The sequence below is a fragment of the Nematolebias whitei genome, chromosome 8 (assembly GCF_014905685.2).
Source record: "Nematolebias whitei isolate Nwh7 chromosome 8, NemWhi1, whole genome shotgun sequence".
In the NCBI taxonomy this organism is placed as follows: domain Eukaryota; kingdom Metazoa; phylum Chordata; class Actinopteri; order Cyprinodontiformes; family Rivulidae; genus Nematolebias; species Nematolebias whitei.
The window spans coordinates 5588739-5604612 of record NC_056505.1 but is presented as its reverse complement, the minus strand read 5'-3'; the positions used below and the strand labels follow the sequence as shown (position 1 = coordinate 5604612).

Genomic DNA, 15874 nt, shown 5'->3' with positions numbered 1-15874 from the left:
GCGGAAATGGCCAAAGCGGAAGTGGCTGGAATCACATTTGAAAAAAATACAACAGAATTACATTAAGACAAAGCAGAAGTGGCCTAAGCGGAAGTGGCCGGAATCACATTTGAAAAAACGGAAATACATTAAGCCAAAGCGGAAGTGGCCAAAACGGAAATGGCCAAAGCAGAAGTGGCCAAAGTGGAAATGGCCAAAGCAGAAGTGGCCAAAGTGGAAGTGGCCAAAGCAGAAGTGGCCAGAATCGCATTTGAAAAAATCAGAATTACATATGAAAAAACTAAATTACTTTTGAAAAAAAAAAAACAGAATTACATTAAGCAAAACCGGAAGTGGTGGGGTTTGTTTTGTGTGTATATTTTAAATTTACTTTATTAAGTTTTTTATTTATTACATTTATTAATTAAATTTTTTCTCAAATGTAATTCCGTTTTTTCAAATGTGATTCTGGCCATTTCCTCTTTGGTCACTTCTGCTTTGACTTAATATAATTCAGTTTTTTCAGATTTTCAAATGTTGTTGTCTTCTTGTTTTTGTTGTGCTTTTTTTAAATATAATTCTGTTTTTTGAAATGTTTATTTACACCTCACGGCCACCGTAGACTCGACCCTCGTTGCTCTTTGAAGCTTTCAGCAGCTAAAGTTGAGCTCTTCCACGTCCAGCACCTCTTGGATTTTGCTGCTTTCTGTCTCAGTGCTGAGAAGTGTTTTAGCCTTTTTAATAATTTAAAGCAGGATAAAAGAAGAAGGTTCGGTTGTGTCAGATGTTTTCAGCTTGTTGATGTTTAGGTTGTGTGTTTGGAGGATGTGCACACGCTCTCTCTTTACCTCCTGAACAACAAACTCTTGTTAAGTTCAAACGAGCCGCCGGTTTCACCGTGTTTGTGCCGTATTTGAGGATGTGAAGGTGAACCTGTGTGTCTGCTGGCAGCACGGGGAGCAGTGGCAGAGGGACGCCTGCACCACGTGTGTGTGTGACGGGGGTCAGTCTAAATGCCACGCACACACCTGCCGGCCCGTTGTCTGCGACAAGGTGAGCCAACACACACCTCATCTCACACGTGCCTTACTGAAACTCTGCTGGATGCAGAAATCTAACAAACACTCCCCTTTCTGTCCTTTAGATGCACAGATATGAAAGTTATTTTTCTCCACTTTGGTGGGAATTAGATTCATTAACCCCGATCACGAGTCTCGCTCTTCGCAGATTTAGTCTTCAGCATGAAAACTGCAATCACTTATATATACATACTCCAAAACTTCCACACAAATTGAGGTTTAATCTCAAATTTCATGCAGATTTCATCTCACAACTTCCATTGTTGTGGGTAGAATCATCGGAGAGCCTAAAAGTCCTTCCACGCAAATCAAACGGTTTGTGAGCTGCACGCAAAATGAGCTAAACCCTGACTTTATGATCTTCACAGAATAAATTTAACCCCAAACTCCTTTCTGAGCTCGGGCGTGACTTAGAGAAAACAAACAAACAATAAAAAACAAACATCTTCCCGTCAGGTTTATCCTTTGACCTTAACGGTCACAGCTGCATCAGCAACAAACAGGCTGTAGTTATGTGATGAGAATTTAACGCTGCATGATAAATGAAAATGATAAATGAAACATTAACGCAGCTCGTTATACAGAGCGTGTTGGCGTCGTTCACCTCGTAAAGGGCGTTGCGGTCGTTCTGCTAGTTGTTTCAAACTCGATCCTCTGAACTGCAGCAGTTTTGGGTTAAACCTCGAAAATAAAATGGTGCTTGTGTCTGTTAGTAAACAGCTGGTGACCAGATCAAACTTTAACTCCGTATTGGCACATTTGACTGTTGTGTGGGAGTGGTGGCGCAGCGGTTAGACAAGGTGGGCTTGTGATCTGAAGGTCGCTGGTTCAACTTCCCTGACAGACAACATCAAAATGTGAAACACCCACACCTGCTTCCACCCTCATTTTCCCCACTCTGGCCTGGACCCTTGAGCAAGGCCCTTAACCCCCATCATATGCCCCCCTGGGTGCCCTGGATAGCAGCTCTCTGCTCCACACAGAGGGCTGTGGTAGCTCGGTGGTCTGCGGTTGTGTCAGGAAGGACATGCGGTGTAAAAACAATCGCCAAGTCTTCGTGTGAGCTAGTTCTCTGTGACGACTCCTCAGGTCGGGAGCAGTCGAAAGAAGAAGAAAGGATGAGTTGTAGCAATTGTTGCGTAGGTTAAAGTGGATTAGCTGTGGTGGCCATCTTGAATTGAGATTTCTCTAGAAGATGATCGGTTGTGTACACACATCCAGTGATCACTTTATGAGGGTTTCATTTAAGTCTGTCAAGTGGTTTATGAGATATTTTGCTAACAGACATAAAATGAACACACAAGCAAAAACACTATTGTTCAGTGGTGGGCAGTAATAAAGACATTTATTGAGTTAATATTAAAGTGGGTGGGAAGTCCCCTCCATGTCGTGGGAGTCAGCCTCAGGTGGAGGAGTTCAAACATCTGGACATCTTGTTCCTGAGTGATGGTGGGATGGAACGGGACATGGATCAACGGATCAGAGCCTCAGTAATGAGGGTGTTGTTTCAGTCAGTCCTTGTGACAAAAGAGTTTTGAAAGGCAAAGCACTGGATTTACTGGTCTGTCTACGTTCCTACGTTTTGATCATGACTGAAAGAACCAGGTCCTGGATCCAAGCAGCTGAAATGAGCTTCCTCCGTAGGGTGGCCGGGCTCAGCCTTAGAGATGAAGTGAGGAGCTCCGTCATACATGTGAGCTTGGCATGGTGTAGAACCACTGCTCCTCCGCATCAAAACGAGTCTGCTGAGGGGGTTCACCTGATCGGACACCTCCATTTAGAGGTTTTCCAAACACAAGAAGAGACCCCGAGGCAGACCCAGAACTCGCTTGAGGGATTCTGTATCCTCTTTATCCTGGGAACACCTTGGGATCCAGAGCAGGGGAGAGGGAGATCTGGGTTTCTCTCCTGGACCTGTTGCCCCATTGACCTGACCATGGATAAATGTTAGAAGATGGAGAAGTTCCTGTAGTTTGGTCGCTCCAAGAGAACGAAACGGAACAAAATGAGATCACTTTCGAATGTAGCCGTGTGTTTTGTTGAAACAGTGTGTGTGGGCCAGGATCTGTGTTTTTGTCGTTTGCCTTGCTCCTGAGCTCCTGCCCTGCCCACTTACACCTGTTCACTGTTTCTTCAGCCTCAGCCGTCTCCACTCTCCTCATCAGCGCAGTCCATTTGTTCCCTCTGTCCTCGTTCTTCAGCAGTGGGTCATTGTTGTTCTTGATGCCGTGTTCGGTTCTCCCTCGTGTTTCTTTGAGAACTTCTCAGTTTCTACAAGTTTTTGCTGCCACGCCGGCCTTTTAGCTTTATTCTTGAACTTTTATTTGAGCTCTACATGTCAGTCTGCATCCCTGGGTCCATGTCTTCCACAAACCGTGACAGTGTGTGTGTTTGTTCAGACAAACTGTGTGTTGTATCTTTTGAATGGCCGTGCCACTCAGGGGAACACTGTTTCCATTTACTCTTTAATAGATTTTTGATAACAGTGGAGGTCTGCTGCACAGAGTAATTTGATTCGGGTATGCAAATTCTTACAGCGCATGATTATTATTATTTTTTTTTTTTTATGATCTTGTAATAAGTTTTTGAAAAATGCACTTTACTGAAACAGTTCCTCTTAAAAGTGTCTAATGACTCGATGGCTGCAGACTCTGGGGAGCTGGAGCCAGAGTGTTCTGGTTTCGTTGGACTATCAATTAGACTTGGATTCTCTTAGTTAAAACACATTTATTGTCAACAATTATGGCCTTTTCCCTGGACTCGACTTGGCCCTGCTCGAGTCAACTACAGTCTGTCCTTTGGGTGATCCCCACCCGCTTCCAGCTCAGTTCTTAGGTCGAACTGGGTCGAGGCTCCAAGTGAGCCGAGTCGAGCTGAAGATTTAACTTCAGCAGACAACAACAAGCAGACAGTTCTGTTCTTCCTATTCTCCCCAGAACTGATTATCACACGCCTTCATGGTGGCTGTGTGTCTGTGAGTGTTTGTTAGCAAAATTTCTCATGAACCACTGGACAGTTTAATAAAACTAATCACTGAATTTACCTCCACCACTGAATAACCTTTGGCGTAAACCCCATTTTAAGCTACTAAATGGCTATAACCGTTTACAGATATTGAGCTAGAATTTGGTGTGGTAGTAGCGCAACGTAACCACAAGCTTGCTAAATGTTGCAAAAGGGTCTCAAGTGGGGGAAAAAAGGGCAAAATTATCTAAATGTTAGCTAAAATAGCACAATTATAGTTACAAGCAAATAGTGGAAAAATGCTGAAAAGTAGTAACTTGTTCACGCAAAGCTAAACGTAGTAAAAGGCTTGAAAGAAATCAAAATGCTGGCTAAAATTGGAAGCGTCAAAATGAAAGCTGAAATCCAAAAGTAGGAAAAGGATAGCTATACAGTAAGTAGCAAAAATATAGCTAGAAGCTAATAGTAGCAAAATGCTTGCAAAAATCCATAAGTAGCAAAATGCTAGTTGAAAGTAATAAAAGTTTGGCTAAAATCTAAAAGTAGAAAAAAAAGCCCAGTTAATTTTATACAGTCATATCAGCTCTTGAGATAGAATTTGGTGTGGTAGTTGCTGATAGTTATTCCTAACACATACGGTACTTAGAGCTCTTACAGATTACACGAGGTCTTCGTTTAAAACTTTAACATGCAAGGTGAAGCCATGTGTACATCTAAGCTGTCATCAAGGACACTTTTTGACCTCATCAACGAGACATTACAGATTCAAAACGAGGATCTGACTAAAGATGAGCAGACGTCTGAGAGTTCTGCAGTAAAAAATGTTAAAGTAAAACATACCCCCAAAACACAAATAATCATAAGTATCTTTGCGTAAATGTCACTTAAATACCCAGACACAAGAATAAAAAAACTGCCAAACCAATAAGTTCCAGTTTCCTTCGTTAGTTATTTATTCACAAACGGTGTAAATCGTCATCTGACATTTTGTTTTATTAAAACATAATTTCTCTTTATTGTTGATTGTTCTTTTGAGTTTTTCTGCAATGATGCAACACACATTATCGCTCCTTCTCTGACAGAGAAAAGCACCAGAGCGTAATGAATGTAGTCTTCTCAAAACCTTCCAAAAGTTCGTGTTCTGCCTCCTCGCAGGGTCTGACCAGAGTGAGGCGTCCCGGTCGGTGCTGCGATGAGTGCGTTCCCGCCAAAGGAAGCTGCCTGTACCAGGACGCCGTGCGTTACCATGGAGACGTGTGGAACGGCACGGGGTGCGAGTTCTGCACCTGTAACCGAGGTCAGGTCCTCTGTCGGAGAGCGGAGTGCGGTCAGGTGGAATGTCCTCAGGTGAGCCTGAACGAGAAAAAAACGACAATGTTGATTTTTTTTTTTTTTTTTTAATGAGTCGGCAAGAAGATCAGAACAGGAGCAGCTCGGAGCTTAAAAGCTTTTAGCTGATTTAGTGAAGAAAATTAACTGTTTTAGCTTCTGGTGACAGAATCTGACTGAAAACTGCTAAAAGTCACTGAAAAGGCTGAAACTGAGTTCCATCCATCCATCATCTTTATCCGCTTCTTCCTTTCCGGGTCTCAGGGGTCACTGGTACCCATATTTAGCAGTCACTGTGCGAGAGGCGGGGGACACCCTGGACATGTCTCTAGTCCATCACAGACACAAAGAGACAAACGAGACAAACGGAGAAAACATGCAAACCACCCAGAAATGTCACCGGCCGGAATTCGATCCGGTGACCTTTCTGAGAGGCATCAGCTCTACCACCTGAGGCGGCACGGTGAAACTGAGGTGTTAAAGCCACAACTAGCAAAAGGACAGCTAAAAGATAACTGTAGAAAAAGTTTAGCTAAACGTAGCAACAAACGAAAAGTAGCAAAAGGCTTGCTAAAAGCCTAAAGTAGCAAACTGCTAGTTAAACACAGTAAAAAATTAACTTAGAACTAAAAGTAACCAAAAACTTGCTAAAAGTAGCAAAATGTAAAAACTAATAGTAGCTAATTAATTGCTAACATTTAAAAGAAGCAAAATTAGCTAAACGGTAGTAGAGAGCCAGATAATGAAAGCAAATGGATAGCTAGTAGCCAAACAGAGCAAAACACTAAGCAAAGCCTGAGGTGGCAAAATGGAAACTAAAAGCCAAAAGTAGCAAAAGGAAACTAAAAAGTAAGTATGTAGTAGCTACATGCTAATAGCCAACGCCTATCCAAAAATAGCAAAATGCTAGCTAAAAGTAATAACCACGTAATTAAAAGCTTAAAGTAGAAAAAGTCAGCTAAAGAAAGCTAAAACGCTGGCTAAGATCTGTAGTGGCAAAATAGCTAGTTGGCAAAATTAGCAAAAGGTTAGCTAAAAGCTAAACATTGTAATATGCTAACCAAAGTCTAAGGTGGCAAAATGGAACCAAAAGCCAAAAGTAGCAAAATGATAGCTTAAAGCTATTTGTAGGAAAAGGATGGCTAAAATTTTCTAAAAGCTTTCTGTAGCCAATTGCTTGTTAATATATAAAGTGGCAAATGGTAGCTAAAATATATAAGCATTAAAATGGTAGCTAAAACCTGAAAGTAACAAAATTATATCTTAAAGCTAGCAGCAGCAAAAGCCTATCTAAAAGCAGTAAAATGCTAACTAAAAGCTAACTTTCTAAATAAAGCAAGATGTTAGCTAAAATCTAAAGTTGGAAAGTGGATGCTAGATGGCAAAATTAGCAAAAAGATAGCTTACAGCTAAATGCTGCTTTTAGTTCAAATAAGATAAAAACTAGCTAAAAGCAGATAAAGTTGAGCTAAAATCTGAATTTGCAAATAGTTTTATTGAATGAATCTGTTTTTCTATGTGGAACGTTTTTATAATTGAAATCAAAATAAAAGCGTGAATCATTTGAAAGCTGTGATACAAATTAATGCACCATTATGTAGAAACTATCAAATTTCTAGTGAAAATTAGTATAATAATAATAATAATAACAATAATAGTAATAATAATTATTATTATTATTGTTACAAAATTATGGGCAACTTCTAACAGTTTAAACTAACTGACGTATGTTCTGGACAGTCGGATATGTAAGTTAATATGTCAGATTAACCTAAACTAGAAGCAGTTTGTGAAAGGAGCACCTTTAGCAGAAAATCTGTTTAATGTTGACGCAGCGTTAAGCTCTGCTCAGGACCACATGTTTTTTGTTTCTAAGGTTTCCTGAAATATAAACCTTGGACGTGAAAGAAGGCTCACTTTCTTCTTGCACCGTTTATCGAAGGTTACGGAAAAATGAAATCCGGTCCGCAGACCCGCTGAAGCTGCACTTTCATCCTCATATCTTTGGAAACATGAGAGTGCAGAAATCCCTTTGAGCACAATTACTGTACTTCTACTTCCTACGTCAGAAGAAAGTAAGATATAAAACGCGCTGTGTGTGAAAGGACTCATGCCATATTCAGCTGAGCCAGAAATGGACCTGCAGAATCACAGAACGGAACAGAAGCTGCTTTAACTCAGCTGATCCGTTCATTAAAGGACCTTTTTGTGGCTCCTAATGACCAGAGGTGGACGGATCAGGTCTGAAAAACTCAACTGAGAGCTGAAGTTCATCAGAAAAGACACCACTGGGTAGTGAATTTAGCGAGAGGATTTAGTGTTATGCAGCTTTATTGCATGAGGAAATCTGGAGTGGCAGAGAAGTATGTTAGACTGGTATAGGACATGTATGAGGACAGCAGGATAGTGGTGAGATGTCCTGTAGGAGTGACAGATAGCTTCAAGGTGGAGGTGGGAGTGCATCAAGGATCAGCTCTGAGCCCCTTCTTGTTTGCTCTGGTGATGGACCTACTAACAGATGAGGTTAGCAGGAATCCCCGTGGACTATGATGTTTGCAGATGACATTATGATCTGTGGTGAGAGCAGGGAACAGGTGGAAGAGAACTTGGAGAGGTGGAGGTATGCACTTGAAAGAAGAGGAATGAAAGTCAGACGTAATAAGACGGAGCACATGTGTGTGAATGAGAGGGAGTTGGTGGAACAGTGAGGCTACAAGGAGCAGAAGTCACAAAGATGCAGGACTTCAAGGACTTGGGGTCCACTGTCCAGGAGAATGGAGAGCGTGGTAAAGAGGTGAAGAAGAGAGTCCAGGCAGGATGGAGTGGATGGAGAAAAGTTTCAGGAGTGATTAACGACAAAAGGGTGTCAACAAAGGTCAAAGAAAAAGTTTACAAGACAGTGGTGAGACCAGCTATGTTGTATGGTCTGGAGACAGAGACATGGACAAAAAGACAGGAGACAGAACTGGAAGTAGCAGAAATGAAGATGTTCTCCTTAGGAGTGACAAGGATGGAGAAGATTAGGAATGAGATCATCAGAGGTACAGCACAGGTTGAACAACTGGGAGATTAAATCAGAGGGGACACACTGAGATGGTTTGGACATGTCCAGAGGAGGGACAGTGGTTTGGACATGTCCAGAGGAGGGACAGTGGGTATACTGGTAGAAGGATGTTAGAAATGCAGCTGCCAGGAAAAAGACAAAGACGAGATGTATGGATGCAGTTAGAGAGGACGTGGAGGTAGTTGGAGTGAGGACAGAGGACAGAGATGGAGGAGGACGACTCACTGTGGACCCTGAAGAGGGAAAAGCCGAAAGAAGAATAATTTAGCGTTACGTAGCGACATGATCAAGAGTAACATAAAACTAAAACTTCTTGTATCAGCTCACCTCACTCAGCAGTGAGCATTCTTGAGCATCAGGCCTTTGTCCACTTTGAGGCAAATGCTCTGATATAAATTCAACTACCCTCAGCTACTACCAGCTGCGACTGCTGGAAACAATCTGCTAAGTGCATTTTTTAGCAAGTCTCTTAAATGTTTCCAAACCTTCTGTGAGTAGCAAGTTGGCCATTTGGCCTAAACACTTAATTGTTGTACATAATGATTGATTGTTTTGCACGTGTTCAAAGCTTCTGAGATTCCAGCAGGAGGTTGGCTTGAAACACTGGTTGGCAGGCCGTAGACTGAGGAAGTCCTCTGGATGGGGAACGAAACATTTCTCACTTAAAGAAACCGGTCTAGATGATACGATTTAATTTTTGTTGTCTTAAAACCTTGTTAAAAATAAATAAGTAACAATGTTGCTTCTCTAAACAGTCGGGAACCCTTCTGGATTTAGTTTAGGGAGTTCCATAATTAGAATGCCAGAACTGTGTTTTTGATGATTTTTATTCACAATGTCGGCAAATTTTGTTTTATTTTGTGCAAACCAAGTAAAAACTTGTGTATTTTATTTTGCCACAAACTAGTCCCCAGCTGCACCCACAGCTTAGATGGCTGTGCAGGAATTTCACTAGTTTTGTCAGCCTGTTGTCTAAAATCTGCTCATTTCAAACTTTTATTACCGATTCAGGAGATCCATCCGACCTTTAACCCCTAAAGATCAAACATCACAGCTAATTTAAATTCATAGCATCATGATTAGCAACAAATGCTAATGCAGAGTCAGTGAAGTTAACTGAAATTGCTGGACTGCGTTAGCAAGATTGTCTTTAAGAAAATGTGACATTCCAGCACCCAGAAATCCCATTTCCTGGTTTAAAAGGTTAGTAAGAAGTTAATGGAAGCTATCAGTGGTGCTCTTCACAGCTTCCTACCGTCTCAGCAGTGAAATTCACTGGTTAGCATCAACCGAGTGGGTGGAATCGAATGATCATTTAAGGTTGTAAGGTCTGCCAGAGATAATATCTTAGTTAAGATGCAGCAAATTAAAAGACGAGATGAAACTAATGAGCTGTGGAACGGCTCCAACTGAAAATCTTCTGCTTGACATGAACAAATGAGTCGCGCTAACCTGACAGCTGCAAGGCTTTCCTTCAGCGCATCAAACATTTAAATCCATTATCACTGTCTTAATGTGGAATCGGACCCAAAACGAAGCAGAAGCCTTGTGCGCTGGATCGTTAGACATTTTATTGAATCTCAGTTCCTGGTTTCAGCTGAGAGCCACGGCGACCCCACACCTCACCCAGTGTTTCCCCACATTCAGTCATATTGCCTTAATATCTCCTCTCAGGGCCAAATAAGCCCTCGTTAATCATGCCACATGGCGATAATTGAAGCCACTAAGTGTTATTAGCTTTAAGTAGCATAGCTGGCATTTGTCCAAAGCTGAAATGAATAAGGTCACTCTGCGAGGAGGATCAGAGCCGTTCAGTTTTCTCTGCGAGTGTGTGCAGCGGCGTTGAGACAAGGTTATGGGTTTAATGACATGTGTGGGTCAGCAGGTAGGAAGAGGCAACGGAGGACATTTATAGTTAAGAGGTTTATGATTCCTGCACTCATAACGTTCCGGTCTATGGGCTGAAGAAATTGTTTGATTCTTTTGACTCGTGAACAACCTTCAAATGCCAACAAAGGAGGGGAAAAGCATCCTGGCGACATTTAAAACGGAAGGCTCCTAAAAAATCGCTGTTGAATATACAACATGAAGTATGTAGAACTGCCGTCATACAGACTGGGCCAAAAATAATAATCCATAAAATAATACATTTAATCAGCAGATGGGGTGGGTAAGATGCCCTTGGATTAAAAACTTGAATGCAAAATGTACAGTTTTTCTACAAAAACAGACGATGGGACTGAAAGCAAGTCAGACAGTAAACTTTCCGGTGTTGACAAAGTTTTTCTAAAAGTGCCTGTTTGAACGCAAAACTCTGTCACTCTGGTGCTCCATCACCCGACTTGAGCTGCAACATTTATTCCATTGTATCCCTCCTGCTGTCCTTGGATCAAAATGGTAAGCCTCACGGGTCATTTTGACCCAAGGACAGCAGGAGAGTTAAGGCTGCTTGAACCGTTTTCTCTCCCAGAGCTGAAAAACAAAAAAACAATGACACTTCCTGTGTTTTTGTTTTTAGGCATTGTCAAAAATTGGGTTGCCACACCAAAATCCAAGATGGCCACCGCTATATGTGGGTGTGTAAATTGACCACCCTATCGTTGGAGGAATCTATGCTTTCTAGTTTTTATATTGCTTAAAAGTACAGCTTCCTCAAATGATTGGGGTGGCCCATAGGGTGGCCAAAGATTAATATATGGTGGAGAAGGCCACCGCTAGCCACCCCCTGGCTCCGCCATTGCTCCTGGTGGTGGATAGAATTGCTCCATCCACTCCCCAGGCCTTATTTTGTTTGGTTCACGTTTGTTTCCTCCCAGCTAAAATGCTCTCCCTAATTTTATTCTCCAGTAATAAAACTCAATTTTCCCATGTTTTGTTGCTCGTTGTATTTTCAAGTAAAATATTCAATATGTGTAAGTATATAACATCAGACTAAGATGGTAGCTTGTTTTAAACCTCAGTGTACAAGAAAAATGCACTTTATGAAAACAATTGAATAAATTTGTGTAAATCTTGTTCGTTTTAGGACTCGGAGCTCGTCCACTTGCCGGAGAAATGCTGTCCAGAGTGCTTTTCTGTCAAACCTTGTTTCTACGAGGGGAAATCCTATAAGGTACTTTTCTAACACACTTTAAATCCTACTTTTCTTCTTTTTTTTTTGCCTATAAACATTGGAGAAGATTTTTCCAAACTCAGCAAGAGATCCAAACTGTGTGGGCGAGACGAGGACCCCGCAGGGCATCTGCGAACTGTTCTCAGAGGATGAAAAAGAAACGAGGAGGCGTGAAGTCTGAGCAGAAAAAGCTGCTGCGTAAACAAATAAATGCAATAATGTTCTTTTTTCAACAAAAAGACAAACTGATCACTATTAAACAGCAAGGACAGTTTACGTATGGCTTTTAGGACTGAGCAGTCTGACTATTTGAAAACAGCTTTTGTAATAATTTGATGCATTTAATAGATTTTATCATTCGTAGCTTAGTCCTGGGAAACTGAATTTTTTTGTTCTTTCAGCTGCTCCCTTCTTCAGGAATCGTCACAGCGAACTAACTCGCACCAAGACTTGGCGATTGTTTTTACGCCCTCATAAATGAAATTCTCAAAATGTAATAGCTGGATGTGTAAATACAAATGACCAACTTCTATAGAAATCTCAGTTCAAGATGGCCACCACAGCTAATCCACTTTAGCCTACGCTAAAATGGCTACAACACATTATTTCTTTCTTCTTCTTTCGGCTGCTCTCTTCTTCAGCCAATTAACTCACACGAAGACTTGGCAATTGTTTTTACGCCGGATGTCCTTCCTGACCCAACCACAGACCACCGAGCTACCACAGCCCTCTGTGTGGAGCGGAGAGCTGCCATCCGGGGCACCCGAAGGAGCAGATGGTGGGGTTAAAGGCCTTGCTCAAGGGCCCAAAGTAAGGCAGATGATGGTGGAGGCAGGTGTGGGTGCTTCACCTTTCACACCCACATATTGATGTCGGTCGGGGGGTTCGAACCAGTGACCTTCAGATCACAGGCTCGCCTTCTCTGACCTCTGCGCCACCTCTCTCCTGTTCCTGGAAAACTGGATTGTGCAGCTTGAATATTTTATGTTTCAACCAGGAGGAAATGTTTGTGTAATGCAGCAGCTGAGAGGGAACGATGGAGGGTGAATAAATCATCATTTCACCGTTACTAAATAAAAACGCATAGATGAAGGATAGGTTTGTGTTTGGAGGAGCTTCTGTTTGTGTTTTAAAATCAGCTGGAAGTTTAAAACAACCGGTTTGTGCGGAGGCAGCAGAGTGATTATTTTAATGCAACACTTACCTTCAGGTTGGTTCAAAGGAGCATTAACAGACTGTTTGTGAGCCTGGAAGAACAAACTAATTACTTGTTTACTTCACAACATGGCTGGTCCTAATGGAAACATGTCATTGCAACTTTAAAGACCAGAAACATGCTGGTGATCAATAACAGGAATGATAAAATACGACGACTGGTTAAAACAACGCATGGATGATAAACATTATTATCCATCTAGCTTTACTGCAAAGTTAAAAAAAAAACAATAAATAAATTGGATTTGATTTTATTTTTGACCCCTTTGGGGCAATTAAGAGTGGTAGCATTTCCTGTCTGTATAAAAGCTGAAGAACCGTTAGCAATATGAGCCAATGACTGTGAGTTCTTTTTAAATTTTTTATATGTTTTAATGATGTAAAAAATGTTCTCCAATTGCGGTTGCTCAGTACCGTGTGTGAAACTGATTTAACAATCTACAAAACCAACAGAAGCGCATTTAAACAAATTTACAGCAGCTGTTTCCGCTTTGTATTAGCAAAGCAGCCATGTTGGATTTTTCAGAACCAGAGTCACAAGCCCAAATTCTCCGAGGCGTACTTTGAATTTATTGGAGGGGGTCTAGTATATTTCTAATTTCAGAGTAGAAACGGTCGACTTCCTTGCTATCGAAGCTAAAGCTAAGGAGCAGCTTAGAAAAGTTAACAAATGTGGTGCTTTAGTTGTCTTTTCACAAAAACAATGACACTAAATCTGAAAGTTTTTGTTTAAGAGCAACCGTTGAGTAATACAAACAGTAATGTAGCTGTTTCCAGTCTTTATGCTAAGCTAACTAAACCTCTGGACTGAACATACAGTTATGGCTAACATAGCGTAGCACGTTGAGGTGGGCGAAGGAACGATTTTAGATCATAAAGGACAAAAATAGTTTATCTGCCCAGAATAAAGATTAATGACATCTAGCTTTACTGTACCAGGGTTGCCATTTAAGAAATTACAAAATATCGTACTGTAGCTTTAAAATCATCATATTTTGGTCCGAACTATTGTTTGTGCTAAGTAAGGGTGCACTTTCTGGGACAATTAAGGGTTGGGACTTGAGATGACGTGAGGTGATTGACGAACATTCACACAGGAAGGAGGGCGTTTGTGCGCCTGGCAAGCACACGGTCTGATCAGGTCAGAGATCATGTAAATAGAAATGGGATATTTTTAGGTGAACGACAATGTCAAAATTATTGTTCTTATAGACTCTTTAAAAACTATTTCTTGTGCATTGTATATAGCCTAAAGCTATCGTATAAATACAACAATCATCGTGAAAACAAGTGATTGTACTTGGAAGGTTAATCATTTATAAGGCTGTAAAAGGTTTAAAACGGCAAATTACTGAGCTTCATGTCTGAATGGCATCTGTTCCCATTTTATTCTGTCTGAAGTAAAAGGGTTGAAGTGCAGGGAAATAAGTACCGTGAACCTTCCAACAGGAAGGTGCATTCACCGGGGATGGATTTGATAAGGTAAAACGGTGACTAGAGCCATTAACTGTTCGACACAAATGTAAAATGGTAATTTTTCACAAAAGACTGAAGTCGTCATACTTCAGCGAAGGGAAGGTTGATCTGGTTCTGGGGTTCAATAAGTGCAGATTTTATTTGGTTTGATGGTACATGTTGGGTTTCTGTAGAGTCAGACTCAGTGCAATCTATTTGTTTATTGGTTAAAAGTATATGTTTTATGTTATGTGATTAAACAGCTGCTCACTGATTCACACGTCAATATTTCAAGTTACCACATGTTTGGTTCTGATTTATTTATTTCAACTGATGAATAAAGAAAACTAAATTGTAAAATATTTACTTTTATTCATTTAGGACCAAAGGGTTCTCTTTAATTACTTTATATATGTTAGTATTAGTGTTGAAGCCCCTCTGTTGCCATTCTGCTAAAACTATATATATAACTATTTTAGTATAAATTATGCTTAATATCTGAGCCTGTAACTGTTTTCTTTCACTCAGTTTGTCTCTGACTTCTTTAGGACTTAAGGTTTTGTCTCATTTCCCCCAAAATCCAGAGAGAACTCACCCAAGCTTCCATAGACTTCTATGGCTCTTTATTTTAAAACAGAAAAAAAAAATCCCCTTTAAACCGTCATATTTCTGACATAAAACGCTGTAGAAGCAAAAAATAAATAAAAATCATCCTGCAGCTCAAAATGTTAGAATTTTTAATATCTGACAGTTTTTGTACAGCAACTGTTTGCCTGAGGCATACTGGCTCTTATCTTTGCTATCAGGGAGTGACAGACGCAGGTGTGTGGTTACCATGGTGACCCTCAGTGAGCCACTGGCTGAAACTTTAGCATTTCCTTTTATTTTGGTTGTTTTGGCGAGCCTTTAATGTTCATACATCGAAGCGTGGACATTTTTCTAAGCTTACAGGTGATGATTGGGGCAGCAGTTGTTTCGACCTTCAAAATTTCTTCTGAAATGTTTGTTCCCCGTCGCGGAGTGCAAATGGGGACAAACACTGGAAATTATTCTTCGTGCATGTTGTGACGCGATAACGTAAAAAATAAGTTAGGTAACGACTTCTATTTTGGTGTGTGACTGCAGCTAAGCGTAAGAAAAGGTCTCATCAAAATTTGGGATGCCACGTCAAAATCCAAGATGGCCGCCACTAGGGGTTGAACGACTACATAATTTTTAAACTCGACATTAACATAATAAAACTCAAGTAGAACTCGAGTACTTGATGACATCATAGGATCTAAAGATACAAAAAAAAAATAAAACGCAATAAAGGTAACTATTTACAAAAAAAGACCCATAATACATTGGGAGAGTATATTATGCTCCTACCGTTTATCATACTGCAATAAGTCACAGGAAAAACTAAACTATTAGATTTTATTATAAGCTGCAAAAGTGAAAGAAACGTGCAGCACGTCAAAAACGAAACTAAAAAACAGTGGGGCGGTCGACCACCCCGCACCACCTCCAGCTGTGGTGATCATTAGGTTTACTTTTAGAGATTAATATGTTTATAGGTTTTTTATAGGTTTAGAGATTAATATTTTTTGCTTTTTGTTTGTGAAACATGGTCAGAGGAAGCTGGTTCTGGTTCGTTCGGTCATTGGACCCGGTGTTACACCATATTCTGTGACC

The 15874-nt window shown here is 40.8% G+C and overlaps 1 protein-coding gene across 1 annotated transcript in view; it reads left to right on the top strand.

The window, feature by feature from the left end:
* Positions 1-15874, top strand: part of fras1 (Fraser extracellular matrix complex subunit 1) — a 187546-nt gene that overhangs the window by 15142 nt on the left and 156530 nt on the right. The window contains exons 6-8 of the mRNA XM_037680010.1: positions 931-1032; positions 5178-5369; positions 11441-11527. Coding sequence (XP_037535938.1) covers positions 931-1032; positions 5178-5369; positions 11441-11527 — 381 coding nt within the window. The remainder of the gene's footprint in view (positions 1-930; positions 1033-5177; positions 5370-11440; positions 11528-15874) is intronic.